The sequence below is a fragment of the Centropristis striata genome, unplaced genomic scaffold, assembly GCF_030273125.1.
Source record: "Centropristis striata isolate RG_2023a ecotype Rhode Island unplaced genomic scaffold, C.striata_1.0 Scaffold_27, whole genome shotgun sequence".
NCBI lineage: Eukaryota > Metazoa > Chordata > Actinopteri > Perciformes > Serranidae > Centropristis > Centropristis striata.
The window spans coordinates 124,219-136,466 of NW_026739043.1; the positions used below are offsets into that span (position 1 = coordinate 124,219).

The 12,248-nt window shown below is 43.2% G+C and overlaps 1 protein-coding gene and 3 long non-coding RNA genes across 4 annotated transcripts; all 4 read left to right on the forward strand.

Moving 5' to 3' along the window:
• The first annotated feature begins 1,697 nt into the window (after window positions 1-1,697).
• Window positions 1,698-6,574, forward strand: LOC131967995 (uncharacterized). The gene is made up of 5 exons (XR_009394017.1): window positions 1,698-1,815; window positions 2,101-2,206; window positions 2,347-2,420; window positions 2,778-3,000; window positions 6,315-6,574. It is a non-coding gene; the product is annotated as an uncharacterized LOC131967995 (long non-coding RNA).
• A 942-nt stretch (window positions 6,575-7,516) lies between these two features.
• Window positions 7,517-8,064, forward strand: LOC131967994 (uncharacterized). The gene is made up of 3 exons (XR_009394016.1): window positions 7,517-7,579; window positions 7,783-7,872; window positions 7,980-8,064. It is a non-coding gene; the product is annotated as an uncharacterized LOC131967994 (long non-coding RNA).
• A 2-nt stretch (window positions 8,065-8,066) lies between these two features.
• LOC131967980 (uncharacterized) lies at window positions 8,067-9,254 on the forward strand. Its single transcript, XM_059328731.1, has 4 exons — window positions 8,067-8,284; window positions 8,369-8,664; window positions 8,833-9,005; window positions 9,099-9,254. The coding sequence occupies exons 1-4, from the start codon at window positions 8,067-8,069 to the stop codon at window positions 9,252-9,254; spliced, it is 843 nt and encodes a 280-aa protein (XP_059184714.1).
• A 2,337-nt stretch (window positions 9,255-11,591) lies between these two features.
• Window positions 11,592-12,248, forward strand: LOC131967997 (uncharacterized). Its single transcript, XR_009394020.1, has 3 exons — window positions 11,592-11,649; window positions 11,840-11,913; window positions 12,021-12,248. It is a non-coding gene; the product is annotated as an uncharacterized LOC131967997 (long non-coding RNA).

Here is a 12,248-nt window from a genome sequence, read left to right on the forward strand (position 1 = left end):
CTGCATTTGGTGCTGAATTCTTATGCATTAATATTGTGTGTTAATAAGAATTCAAGTTGCAATTAAAACATAGCAGGGTGTATCAAAATGTGTCTGTGGTTTGATTTAGAGGCACCGACTACAGTGGTCCGACTGAAATGCGTTAATTTTTTGTTGAGAGGTCATTGAAAAGTTATGGAAAACCATTGCTAAAAAGTGTACGAACCCTGGGTATGGTTGGCTAGCTGCAATAACAAAACATGGCAGCTAATGGCTAACTCCAAGCTGTGCAGTCAACACTATGTCTCAACTTATTTTTATTTTAGTGTTTGCCAGGAAAATGCTCGCAAATCATATGAAACACAGAAACTTGATTTAACTTCAGAAGCTATATGAATTACGCTTTTACTGCGTCATCATGAGTTTGTTAATGGCAACATAACGTAATGTTTGCTAACTTAATGGAGAGTCTTGTGCTAACCTTAACTAACTGCATCTGATTGAGGTGTCTATTTATATTATACCTAATGATCCAAAATGTATTTTTTCATTAACAGGATGAACAAAAAGAAAATGATGGCAAAAAAGAGGATACGGTTTCCCACACAGAAGATGAAGGACCTGCAGAGCTCCCCTCCCCCAAATGAGCAATCTGGTAAATATTCAGTTTATACTCTGAACTGGTATAGTTTCCTTTACGTATGCTGTATGCTTTATGTTGCAAATAGAGATGGGGATGGGGATAATCATAACATTATGGTCCAGATGAGGTCTAAAAATACCATTCTAAATTGTTGAGCCCAAATGGAAATTGTTAAACATTTTCTCTCTTGCACTCTCTCTCTCAGGGTGTTTTGCGTTCCTCAGATGGGAGGATGGTTGCACTGGAAAAAATCTTTAGAGATTCAGACATTTTGGCAAGAGATGAGGCTACTGTGCAGCTGCAAGATCTTATGTCAGGAGATCCTGTGGTAGCAAAGTGGTCAGATGGTACATTTTAAAGGGCCACTGTTGAATATATTTCAGGGGAAGATCAAGTTAAGGTGCCAAAGGGCCAGCCAACTCAACAGGAGTCCTTTTTAAATATGCTAAAAGGTGACGAGCCCTCAGACTCAACATCAGGGTCTGACACCATTATCGTGGATAGGAGCCCACTGTCTGAACATGGCGAGAAAGTCCCAGAGCTGAATCCATCACCTGACGGGGGACATGCAACAGGCCAGAACACTGCTGGCCCACCACCCTATGGGTAGGCTTGTTATAATTATTACATAATCCCCTGGGCCAGAGTTCAAAAGTTTTAATCATTACCTGATCAGATTTGGCGAAGTTCAGAACCAAAAATACAGCATTAGGATAACTTTGTGATCATACAATACAAGTTTTACTTAAAACATATTTTTATGACCCAAATAGCCGCTCTACAAGCTCACGTGTCACGTGGTTTCTTATTTTTTTATGAGTTTTATTTATGCTTGTTCTGTCAAAGCACTTTGTGAATGTGTCATGAGCTTTCTCTCTCTGCCCTGTTAACAGCACTAATTGCTGCTGCTCCAGTCTCAGCTCTGTCTGATCAGCCACACCTGTATCTACTCCTGCACTAATTAACCTGCCAGCTGCACTGCATTCCCTGCTCATCACCCTCTGTATATAAGCCCTGGCTTTCAGTACCTCCGTGTCAGATCGTCTGCAAACCAGTACCAGTTACCCTGCCTGTCTTCATACGCCTCTGACTCCTACCTGTGATATCGGACCTGCTCAACTACGTTTTTCATCTTCTGCCCCGTGACTCCGGACAATCAGCGAGTGTGCTCTGGAACCCACCCTGCCATCTCAGTGAGACGCCTCACGGCTCTGGACACACACCCATACACTCCCTTTCCCCAAATCCTTCAATAAACTGTTTAACGTGACGCTCTTGTGGTCCTCGTCCTGTTTGGTGTCTGACAGAATGCTGTTTTTAAAGGTGCTATATAAATAAAGTTATAATTATTATTGATCTTAATTCTTCTTCCATCACTGGTTGCTTTTAATTGGTGTTTAAGATGTATTTTATCCAATTATTGTAAGCTAAAGATGAGTTGTAATGTTAATAATAATCAGTTGTCTTCATGTTATTAGATGCCACGGGGCAAGTCTTTTATCGTTCTGAGGCAGCCAAGCGGCGTCTGGCAGATCGGCGACAGGTTGACGTGGAACCACAGTAGCCTGCCAATACCAGTTACACGTATGTAAATCTGTTCCTTTTATGTGTATGGTGTTTATATTTTCCTAGTGGCAAGGTGTGTTGACATGATTTGTGATGATGATTTGAAAGGCTTCATTAATATGTGTATCTTGGTGTGTTATTTTTCTGTTTATTAATAGAGCACGGCACCGGGCAGCGCCATGCTGTGTGACGTTGGACGCTTGTGCTGCCGTGCGAATCCTCTGACAAGAAGGTAAGATAATAATAAGATAATAATAATGATACAAATAATAATACGATTTTCTCATAATCAGTGATTTTTATTCTAAAACAATCCAATCTTTGTTCCAGTTTGTTCTTGTTGTCTGTGATTCCCATCTACGTGCTATGGTAGATGTCTTTGAGGGCTCCCTCTCCTGTGGCATGATGTGATGCCTGGCCGGGGCCTGGCGATGGAGCTGAGGACCCAGTTGCTGCATGCTGCTGGTCCTCAGGACCCAGTTGCTGCATGCTGCTGGTCCTCAGGACCCAGTTGCTGCATGCTGCTGGTCCTCAGACTCCTGACACGTTGTTAACTAACATTGAGAATGTTTTTCACAATGTTTCACAGGCAAAAAGTCGCCGTATGCATTACATACAGAAGCTGAAAGCACACCATGATATTTGTGAGAAGCGCTATGAGGCAGCGCAGGCAGGAGAGGAAGAGGAGAGGAAGAGGAGCGTGGTTCTCCATCATCAGAAGGATACAGCAGTGAGTCATGCTACACACTTGAGACAGAGGATGTTGGTATGATGCCATGTGAAGCCCTTTGAGACCAACTGTTTGATGCTTGGTAAGTATCTGACAAACCGAGAGCAGCTCATCAGACCATTGTGTGACGGTTATGGAGTTAAAAGAAAATGATGATGGTAGACGACTGTATAACAAAAGTTTTTATTGTGTATTTTGTTCAAAACCATTGAGGAAAGTGGCTGGTCATTTAGAGGCCAAACATAAAGACAAACCAGACGTGGCTAGAGCCGTGGCATCTCCTCAAGGCTCTAAAGAGCCAAGAATTCAGCTGGCTCTATTAAGAAATAAGGGGAACCGCATCCACAATAATGATGTCATCGAAAGGGGAAAAGGAACCGTGATACCCCGTCAGCAACCAAAGCTTTCAGTTCAGGCCTCTAAGATAAGCCTCACAATGAATACAATGCATGTCCTCAAAGAAAATCCCTGTGGCGACATATGAAAATATGCCACCTGAAGAAGACAGAAGAGGGAAGTCGAGGGTCCAAACACACAGCCAGTCCACACAGTGTCAGTGAGCAGCTCTGGAAATTACTTCTCTCAATCAATGATTGCGGACAACATTGGTAACATCATCTTCAAAGACTGTTGTACAAATGTTCACCCAACAATCAAACATGGTCATGATGACAGACACACAACAATAGACAGGTTTACACACAGCCCACACACAAGCAAAGACGTTCACCATACAATAACTCAAATATGCCATTTTGTATTTAACAGAACATTTCTTTCAACACAAGCCTGTGTGAAAAAACTGTCATTTTCCTACAAACATCTAACAATACTTCGTTTAACACATACATACATATACAAATACATACTTTGATATTTAATAACTACCCCAGAGAAATTATATTTTCTCCTCTAAAAAGGCCACTGTCTACAATTTCCATAACCGTACAGATCCAAAAACATTATACGAATATTTTCCACTGTGAAAACTCCATGAAAAAACACCTGAGAACTTCTACAATGTAACTGAAGTACATTTCAAGAATGGAACACTTTAGATGTAATATCAGAAAGTTGTAATATAATGGCATCGTTTACTTGAACTCTATATACGACGCCGTTTTATTAGAAACACGTCTAACAAAGCAACTTTGTCAGCTATCTACTAGCTAACTATCTTAGCTGTGCTACATACAATAACAACAAAGAGCTACATCGTGAACATACCGACCACAAACACGATTAGAAGAGCATTTCGAACAAACAACTACACGCTAACTACTAGCTACAATCCTCCTGCTACATATCAGTAACAACATGCTCAACCATTTCATAAAGCATTTCTTCACACACACAGACTCAGAACACACCCACACACACACAGTCTACCAGACCGTAAACAATAAGCTAACAGCTAACTCGCTGCATCGCGCTAGCTAACAACGAAACAAACAAAAGCCGGAGCTCCCTTTGTTTTCACCTAACAACTAACTACCTACCTAACTCACCTAAAATGACCACATACAACACCACACAAACCACTCATGTACAATAACTAAACACTAGAAACACACAATACCATTCAAAGAGGAGCTAGCGGACACAGCATGATAACACCTAGCGATATTTACTTACTTTGCTTCACTTCGAAGGATTACTGTTGGTGTATTAAGGTCTTTATCTATAAAACTGTATATTACAGTAACTCTCTATTTTTCTTTGTTTCTTTCTGTGTCTGAGCTCTGAGTTAGCGTTTCACCCACTTGGCCGGCAAACAGAAAGGGGCGTTTCTCTGAGCAATCACGTTTTAAACGTGACTCAATTGTTCATGATTTCCTGGATACTAAAATGACTTCATAACTTTAATTTGTGGTTATTGTATAGCAGTTCTGTTTAGTGTTAAAGGAAACACATTAACAACACCAAAACATTACACATTAAACATATGCATATTTTTACACGTGTATATATATATATATATATATATATATGTATGTATATATATATATATATATACATATGTATGTATATATATATATATATATATATACATATGTATGTATGTATGCATATACATATATATGTATATGTATATGTATATATATATATATATATATGCTCCATCCTTTGCCCGGTGTCAATTCCCAACGGGCGCCTAACGGTAGCGTAGCGAGCCAGCTGTATACACACGAGATAACGAGAACACGCGATAACCCTCAACGTATGGGAGATCGCAAGATCCCGTGATAAACTGTGTATAAAGTCAACAACAACAACAAACATCTTACTTTGCTTCTCCGACGTGGAAGATCAGTTCATCTGACCATCTATCCTCATAGAAAGATTGTATGCTGTTCCACTTCAACAGTCGTCTTCCATATGCGGCTGTGGCTCAGTTGGTAGAGCGGGTCATCTTCTGATCGGAGGGTTGGTGGTTCGATCCCTGACCATGGCAGCCTACATGTCGAAGTATCCTTGCGCAAGATACTGAACCCCAAATTGCTCCTGATGCTGCGTTCATCGGTGTGTGAATGAATTCCCAATGGTGGCAGGTGCCACCATTATGAATACTTCATAATAACTACTACGTGTGAACGGGAGAATGAGCATAGTGTGTAGTGTAAAGCGCTTTGGATAAAAGCGCTATATAAGTGCACCCCATTTACCATGTAAATACAATTAAAGTGTTAAAGAGCCATTGCTAAACCGCGTCAAGCTCAACAGAGGTGATTGCACCAGACAGGAAATCAGACACAGGATCAATATAATCAATTCCTCCCCCTTTCAAAATTAAACACAATACGCATTTCATGCAGCCTAAAACTACTTCACGTCAACAATACATCTTGACCGGGGCACCAGGTCAGCAGTCAATCAATCAGAGGGCGGACCCCGGAATATTATCATTTCATATCATATCTCAGACCAAGGAACAACATATTCAATGTCTGTGATGTGAATTTGGTTCCGATCGGCCCAGTAGTTTTCCCAGGGTGGCCCCAGAAATGTATCATATTTTCAACATAAATTGTCCCTATCTCAGAAATTTGGATTAAAATGAAATTCATGTTTATTGATTGTGTCCCTGTGTCTTTTTTCATAATTAACTCAAACATATCAACGCTTTGTAAGTCTGAAACTTTAATGAGTTATCACTCATTGCCCCTGACACTCTTATTCAGGATAATATGCCCTAGAAGCTAGATCTGTGGGACCTTCACTTATTGCCCCTGAGGGGTCAGGGTTGATCGGAAATTAGATTTTAGGTTAAGGTTAGTAAGGCTTATTTTGATGGAAAAAAATAGGCTCCGCCCCTCGATGACACATCAAAGCGGTTGATTGCTTTGATGTCTTTGATCACATCAAAGCGACTGTACTTCTTATTTTTTTATATAGGCTCAGACAGGAGAAGATTGGAGTTGTTTGGCCACAAATGGGACAAACGCCTTCATTTTTCGTCTTTACCTTCACAAAGTTGAGAGTAAACCTGGGCTCAGGACCCTGCCCTGTGCCAGGCTGCCAGACGACGTTTTGTCCCCGGCTGGAGAGACACATAAAGAGCCACCGTCATGAGATGAGAGCTGCAGGCCTCCAGAGGATTCTGGAGGCTGCGAAGAGAACTGCAGCTCTCAAGCGTTTGAGGGACCTCAGGGCCACCAAGCCGAACCCGCCAAATCCATCCTGGACTTGGAGGAGGAGGAGAGGGAGCAGGAGGAGAGGGAGAAGGAGGTCGGTGCTGGTCAAACTCCTCTCTCGCCAGCTGCCTGACTGCAAGAGCCTCAGGAGGAGAGTCCTGGAGCTGGAGAAGGAGAACAAGGAGCTCCGGGCCTCCATTGCAGCCCTCCGTGTAAGTGAATTTCAAATACATTGGATACAATGCTGTGATCAAATGTAAGTCATCATAAATTAACCTCACCTGCTGCCGCCTGAGGCCAGTGGCCCCTCCAACAACGCTGCAGGTTAGCGTCTACAACACCACTGTGTGGAGCATGTTTTGCTGATATTAAACAAAAACAGCTGAACAGATAAAAAGAGAACACATTCCACATCAATACTGATTATCAGTGTGTATCCAGGCAACTGAAAGCTGTAGTAGCGGCGGCGGCAGCAGCAGCAGCAGTGAGAATGAGGAGGAGGAGGACGCTGCACCTCCTGCTAAAGTTGTTGCAGCAGCAGCAGCAGCAGCAGCACCACCACCACGCAGCAGCGACAGCAGCAGCAGCGACAGTAGCAGCAGCAGCAGCACCACCACCACGCAGCAGCAGCAGCGACAGTAGCAGCAGCAGTGCGGCGGAGGAGGAGGACGCTCCACCTCCTGCTAAAGTGGTTAGATTATACTAGAATTAGAGCATGTTTGCATTAAATGTGTCAGAAATTATGTTTGGTTTGTTTTTCAGTGCTATCATTCTCTCTTCATCATCAGGTCCTCAGCAGTCCTGAGGAGGAGGAGGAGCAGAGAGAGAGGAAGAGAGGAAGAGAAGAAGGTAAGAAGAGAATCATTTTCACAAAAGTTTCTGTCCCAGGTTTCCGTTCCTCTGTTCTGATCTGATTCTCTGATGGGTGTGGAAGACCAGAGTCAGCAGCCCAAGAAGGGGGGGAAAGCCACAGCCAGGAGGAGGTTGGCTTTCCAAGCTGCGAGGCAGAAGCAGCCAGACTCCGATGTGAGTGAAATAATTTATATCAGTGTATCCCATCTTGTAACTATGTTAATCTGCCATAATTACCAGGTAATACAACAGACATGTAGCATATACATTTGCAAAAGACAGCTTTAAATGACCTGATCTTTAATATTCTGCCAAATCAAAAGATGATATTAACTGTTACTGAGGGACAAGTGTTGCTTCCACATTGTCTGTTGCAGGAGGATGAAGAGGCTATGAAGAGGGGCCTGGCGGAGATTGTGGCCAACATAAGCGAGGCCGACACCTCCGAGGAGGACAGCAGCGAGGACGTGAGTTAGACTAGCGAGCGGAATTGTTGAATGAGGCTAAATTATATTTAATAACAAAGCTAAACAATACATTTTAAACGTCTCTCCTGTGCTTTGCTCTGTTATAGGAGGGTTCTGCAGCTAAGCTGCCCACCATGTCCTCCTTCGAGAAGGTCCTGGGACCCATTTTTGGAGGCCGCTCAAAGGCCTCCAAAATGAGGAAGCTGTCCTTCCCTCCCTCCATCTGTACAGACAAATACATGGAGGATTACTCCGCCTTTTTGACTGTGTGGGGCGGCACAGTCATGATGGCGGAAAATGCCATTTCGAAGGCTTCCCGGGCAAAGGCCTTCGTCAAGTTTATGATGGTGGGCTGGACGGAGGTCAGGTACTGGACCTGGGAGTTCCTGGAGAACCTCCAGCTGATAAAGTTGTAAGTATTGAACTCTGAAAGCAGCAGCTGAGAAATGTAATTACAAGACTGATAGAAACTAAATCCACTCTGCTCTTTCCACAGATACCCGGTTTTACTCAAAAAGTTCGGGCTGGCCCCCTCCACCATCTCCCTCTACGTCGGCCACGCCCTATGCTTCGTCGAGTATTTTTTCGACACCCCCCCTCACCACTGCCGGCTGCCAAAGGGCAAACTTAAACAAGTCCAGAGGGAGCTGAAAAAGGTGCTGAGGATGGCGGGTCGCACCGTCCTGGGTCGCCAGGTGGAGGTGAAGCAGCAGAAGCAGCAGCGGCTGGTGACCCGGGAAGCCCTGGCGACCTGCCAGTCCTTGGCCCGGGCCAAGATCCCCGAGCTCCTGGGTAAACTCATCCTCATCCTTTGTTTCCCTATCCATCCCTCTCCCGTGTCTCTCTCTCTCTCTCTCTCTCTCTCTCTCTCTCTCACACACACACACACACACTGCTCTTTTCATTTACATCATTATGCAGATATAATGTAACCTCTCTATTTTTTCTCTCTCATTTCAGACGACATTGAGAAGGCCCCTCCCCGGCACCCACCAACGAGGTACCGCTTCTTCGGGTACCTCGGGGCCTACATTGCGGCCATATATGGCCACAGAACCGGGGTCCTCACCTGCATGAGGGTGAAGGAGGTGAAGGAGGCCCTCGGGGATGACGCCACAGGCTACCTCATCAATGTAAGCTAAAATTCAGTGTAAAATATTGATTTGTTTTATGATGTTTAAGGCTAAAACCATTCATTTTTTTTGCTGTTGTCTGTTCTATGTCAGGTCAGAGACCACAAGACCCTGCGCAGGTTTGGCCTGGCCCAGATATACCTGGATGGGGAGGAGTACGGGTGGTGTAGGCGGTGGCTTGACCTCAGGAGGAGGTGCGTGGCCACCAACCCCTACTTCTTTTCCTCGGCCAGGCCAAAGACATGGTGAGGTACGTCCGTAGGGCCTGGACGGAGATGGGGCTGCCGGGGACTCCATCACTCCTCGACATAAGGAGCGCTGTGGCCACCTACGTGAGTATAACAACCTCCCTGCAGAAAATGTCCATCTCGTCAATGTAATCAATACTGATACAATTTTCATCTTCTCTTTGTAGAACTTCGAGAGCAACACCAGGGAGGACAGAGAGAGGGTGGCAACGGCCATGTGCCACTCGGTGGCCACACAGGAGCGCTTTTATGCGCTCCACAAGACGGTGGCCCTGGCTGGCAAAATGCGCCAGCTGTTCATTCTGTCCAGCCTGGAGGAGAAGGAGGTGGCAGCACCACCACCATCACCCCCACTGGTAGGTCCAAACCTTGTCATCACAATCACAACCACAACACAGTGAATTTTCAATTATTCATGGCCTTATGCATACTTGCTCTTGTTCTTACAGGTGTCTCCGAGGAAGAGCGGCGGAAGCAGCAGCCTCAACATCGCTGCCCGCCGCATCCGAAAGAGGGTGTTGAGCCCTGCCAAAACCCCGGACAAACTGAGGATGAGGGCAAAGGTGTTGCTGCCCAAAGTGTAAATAGTTTTTATTGTATACAATAGTATGTTAGTTAGTTTAATAAATGCATTATTTTCTAAACATCTTTTGTGTCCTGTTCCTTATTTGTCATAGCCTAGGAATCGGGTCATGACACATCGCTTTAAGTATGCCCAGACACTGTACCCAGAAAGCCATGTCACTTACCAAATGTCGCACCAAATGACGAATGAAGATATTGAAGATATTATATAATAAATATAGGTCAATCAACAATACTTTTAATACAAAACATACATGATGATAATGAATACCCGATAATAATACAAATAAAACAATTTATGTTTGAGATTTTCTGAAAATGTAATTAAACGCACTTTATTGTAAAGTATGAAATGTTTGTTCAAAACAAAGATCTGAATGTGCACCACATTGCCTTGGTGTCCTGAAATGTTTTTTAATAACATTTTTAAAAGTGAAACAATGTCAAACACAAGTGCACAAAAATTGGATTTGTTTTAAACAAAGACTTCATAACCATTTTATTTTTTTTATAAATCCATCAAACATACAGTAACTGCAGTAACTTGACAAAATAATGATATAGTATTTTTTTTTAAATAATATGATAAATTCATAAAATCATGGTTTAACTCCACATGCTAGCTTAAAACCAGATACCACATGTCATGAGTAAAAGCACAAAATGGTTGAAATTTTGAAACATGTAACAGAGTTGACATTTTCCATGATAACAGAGTTACTGTTTTTGGCCTTTTACACATATTTAATTCACATTTTATTTAATTCACATTTGACAAACTATGTTTTATTGTTGACAAAGTAACCAGAAGCTGTGTCATAATTAACATTCTCACTATACATGAAATTTCAAAGCGTTTCATTAATTTTTGGAGCAATATTTAGAGAAAATCCAAAGTGTCTTGGCAACTTTCCAATTAAATGTGTCAATGATTTTACTCCTGATGTAAAGACAAAAGTTCTCTTAGGAAAGACAAGCAAAACAAAAACAAATAGTACTCAAATGTAATACATTTTAAAACCATGACAGTGGCATCTGGTAAAATAGATTAAAACAGTAAATAATGCATACATAATTACCACAGTGAAATTGCATGCTCCATCCTTTTTTACATTTTTCTCCTGATATTGTACAAAAAACTAAATGTTAAATTTCATTTCTGAAATACTGAGAAAACAATACTCAAATTGGTTTTTGGATATAGTTTCTGGGGCAGAGCAAGGGAAGAACAGAGGAGGGCCGTGGCCGAGTTCAGAGCACGAATCTCGGACATGAGCGGCGGGAATGCCCGCTGAAAACTCTGGTTCTTCTTTTTCCTCTCTATCACTCCCATCTTTTCAGGGGGAGCTCGCGTGTGACTCGAGCCGCCTCCGGCTAAAGTGGCTGCAGCAGCAGCACCACGCAGCAGCAGCGACAGTAGCAGCAACAGTGAGGCCGAGGAGGAGGAGGAGGAGGAGGACGCTCCATCTCCTGCTAAAGTGGTTAGATTATACTAGAATTAGAGCATGTTTGCAATGTGTCAGCACTGAAAAACAAACCAAACATAATTTCTATCATTCTCTCTTCATCATCAGGTCATCAGCAGTCCTGAGGAGGAGGAGGAGGAGCAGAGAGAGGAGGTGAAGAAGGTAAGAAGAGAATCATTTTCACAAAAGTTTCTGTCCCAGGTTTCCGTTCCTCTGATGGGTGTGGAAGACCAGAGAATCAGATCAGAACAGAGTCAGCAGCCCAAGAAGGGGGGTAAAGCCACAGCCAGGAGGAGCTTGGCTTTCCAAGCTACGAGGCAGCAGCAGAAGCAGCCAGACTCCGATGTGAGTGAAATCATTTATATCAGTGTATCCCATCTTGTAACTATGTTGTATTACCTGGTAATTATGGCAGATTAACAGACATGTAGCATATACATCTTTTGATTTGGCAGAATAATAAAGATCAGGTCATTTAAAGCTGATATTAACTGTTACTGAGGGACAAGTGTTGCTTCCACATTGTCTGTTGCAGGAGGACAAAGAATCTCCGCCAGGCCCCTCTTCAATCTTAGTGACGGCGACACATCGGAGGACAGCAGTGAGCACGTGAGTTAGACTAGAGAGCGGAATTGTTGAATGAGGCTAAATTATATTTAATAACAAAGCTAAACAATACATTTTACACGTCTCTCCTGTGCTTTGCTCTGTTATAGGAGGATGCTACAGCTAAGCTGCCCACCATGTCCTCGTTCCAGAAGGTCCTGGGACCCATTTTTGGAGGCCGCTCAAAGGCTTCCAAAATGAGGAAGCTGTCCTTCCCTCCCTCCATTGGTAAGAAACAACACATTTCCTGTGTGTGCAGGTGTGTGGAGGGTTGTCATGCTATGCTCATCACATCTTTGTTCTATCTGTACAGACAAATACATGCAGGACTACGCCGC

Coding starts and splice junctions, on each gene's coding strand:
- LOC131967980 (XM_059328731.1), top strand. CDS start 8,067: ATGAGGAAGCTGTCCTTCCCTCCCTCCATCTGTACAGACAAATACATG. Junction 8,285..8,368: donor AACCTCCAGCTGATAAAGTT/GTAAGTATTGAA, acceptor CTCTTTCCACAG/ATACCCGGTTTTACTCAAAA. Junction 9,006..9,098: donor CCACAGGCTACCTCATCAAT/GTAAGCTAAAAT, acceptor GTTCTATGTCAG/GTCAGAGACCACAAGACCCT.